The 2,470-nt window shown below is 41.6% G+C and overlaps 1 gene segment (V, D, J or C); it reads right to left on the reverse strand.

Annotated features, from left to right (window-relative positions):
• Nucleotides 1–706: 706 nt before the first annotated feature.
• LOC119499328 lies at nt 707–1,265 on the reverse strand. The segment is given in 2 exon segments: nt 707–1,051; nt 1,140–1,265. Coding segments are annotated over 2 exon segments (369 nt in total).
• Nucleotides 1,266–2,470: the final 1,205 nt, after the last annotated feature.

Here is a 2,470-nt window from a genome sequence, read left to right on the forward strand (position 1 = left end):
GACCTTATTTCAGACATCTAATTAAAAACCCGTTGATTTCCAGATGAGGGAACAGGAAGTGACATCATACTGACTCATGTCTGGGTTTTAGGACTCATTCCTGCAGCTCTCTGTTGTGATGTATCGTCGTACGACGGTTCGTGTTATACCTTACGAAAAGTAATCTTTCTCTTTTTCGTGCGTTTTCCTACGAATATCCAGCAACACGTGTCAGTTTCCTCTCGTTACATTCATCCAGTCTTTTCAAAATAAACGTCCGTCTTCACAGGAAACAAGAATAGATGGAGGTTTGGGTTGAAATAACTACGGAAGTGACGTAACTTAAGTAAGGAAGTTACTTGACAAATAAATCAGCGTTGACTGCTGGTTTCATCCACCACAACCCCCCCTCCCCTTGCTCTTTATATTTCCTCATTACGTGGATTACAGACTAATGGAATACATCTCGTAGGTATAGCTACGATTGGTGGATGAGACCGGCCTGTCCATTGACATCAGAAACTCTTCAGCAGATCTGCTGAAGTTGATCTTCTTGCATGATTCTTGCAGTTCTCGGGTTGTATCCATATGGTAGAAAGCACTAATAGAAAATCATTTAGGATTAAAGCGTTGGCTAAATAAATGTGATGTTATGTTTCAGGGTAAAACAGCTTTAGTGGATGATGATGATGTTGGTTGAGTTGTTGGAGTATTGTGTTGTCTTTGCTCCAAAGGTTTTTGTACAGAGTTTAGGTGTTTCCTGTCACTGTGGGCTGCAGAGCACAGTAGTACACAGCAGAGTCTGACAGCTGAAGCTTCTGGATCCTCAGAGGAACTGATTTCTTGTTGATTCTAGCATCAAATCTGTCTTTCTGGAACTCTGGAGCTTTATCTACGTTGTTTGAGAAACTTTTCAGCATGTACTTTGGGTAATCATGAACTTCTTGTTTGTACCAGAACAAAGTGGGACTTGCTTTAGCTGCCTCAAATGTACAGTCCAGTGTGAGTGTGTGTCCTTCAGTAGCGATGACATCTCTTGTTGTCTGGTTCACTCTGTCTTCTCCTTTACACTCTGGGGAAGAAGAGAACATGCAGAGGAAGAGATGAATGAATAAAGATGATTGATTAAAGGAGAAAAATCAGTAGGTTTAAAGAGTTACCTAGCCACAGAGTCACAATCAGGATGTTTGTCAGCCAGTGTTTCATGTCTGCAGTGAGAGGGGTGGAGCGAGAGGAAGAACATTGATACTCTGATGGATCTGGTCTTTCACGTCATTGGTCCTACCTCTTCATCATCTGTTGAGCAACTCTCAACATTTACATCTCATCAGCCACTAAGGGTGGAAACAAAATAGATTCACTATGTGTCACCATTTATTTAAATGATTTCTAAACAGATGTTTTAACACCAGAATGGATCTATCTGCTTCATCTGAGTCTATGTGGAGGTAGAAGGAAGTTACTGCTTTTATTGTGGTAGTCTGAGTAACGTGACGTCATATCCGTTCCGTATCCGTCAACCAAAACAAACCTCAGAGAGTGTAAAACGTTGGAGGGTCAGCGTGGATACGACCTGCACCCTCCCATGTTAAATCCAGCGTGGTAAACACTACACATCCAGTAAAGGATGGAAACACTTTGGGTTTCACACATTGACAGGAAAAGCAGAGCTAGACAGAGCAGAGCTAAAGCTGCATGCTAACATCTAAAGAAGGCCAAAATGTGCCAAAAATTAGTCTGAACAAAGTTAGAAAGAAAGGCCAAAAAATCTCTGAAAAAAGGCAGAAAAATGCCAAAGTATGACCCAAATATGGCCCAAAAAATGTCCAAAAAAGGCTGATATATGTCTGAATAAAAGTCTGAAAAACATCTGAAATATATCCGAAAAAAAGTGTGAAAAAGTTAGCAGGAAACGTTATGGTACGGTGGAAACGTTATGGTACGGTGGAAACGTTATGGTATGGAGGTAACGTTATGGTATGGAGGTAACGTTATGGTATAGAGGTAACGTTATGGTACGGTGGAAACGTTATGGTATGGAGGTAACGTTATGGTATGGAGGTAATGTTATGGTATGGAGGTAACGTTATGGTATGGAGGTAATGTTATGGTATGGAGGTAACGTTATGGTATGGAGGTAACGTTATGGTATGGTGGTAACGTTATGGTATGGTGGTAACGTTATGGTATGGAGGTAACGTTATGGTATGGAGGTAACATTATGGTATGGTGGTAACGTTATGGTATGGCGGTAACGTTATGGTATGGAGGTAACGTTATGGTATGGAGGTGACGTTATGGTATGGAGGTAACATTATGGTATGGAGGTGACGTTATGGTATGGAGGTAACGTTATGGTATGGAGGTGACGTTATGGTATGGAGGTAACGTTATGGTATGGTGGTAACGTTATGGTATGGCGGTAACGTTATGGTATGGCGGTAACGTGGCGGTATGGCGGTAACGTGGCGGTTTGGCGGTAACGTTATGG

The sequence above is a fragment of the Sebastes umbrosus genome, chromosome 12 (assembly GCF_015220745.1).
Source record: "Sebastes umbrosus isolate fSebUmb1 chromosome 12, fSebUmb1.pri, whole genome shotgun sequence".
Lineage (NCBI taxonomy): Eukaryota > Metazoa > Chordata > Actinopteri > Perciformes > Sebastidae > Sebastes > Sebastes umbrosus.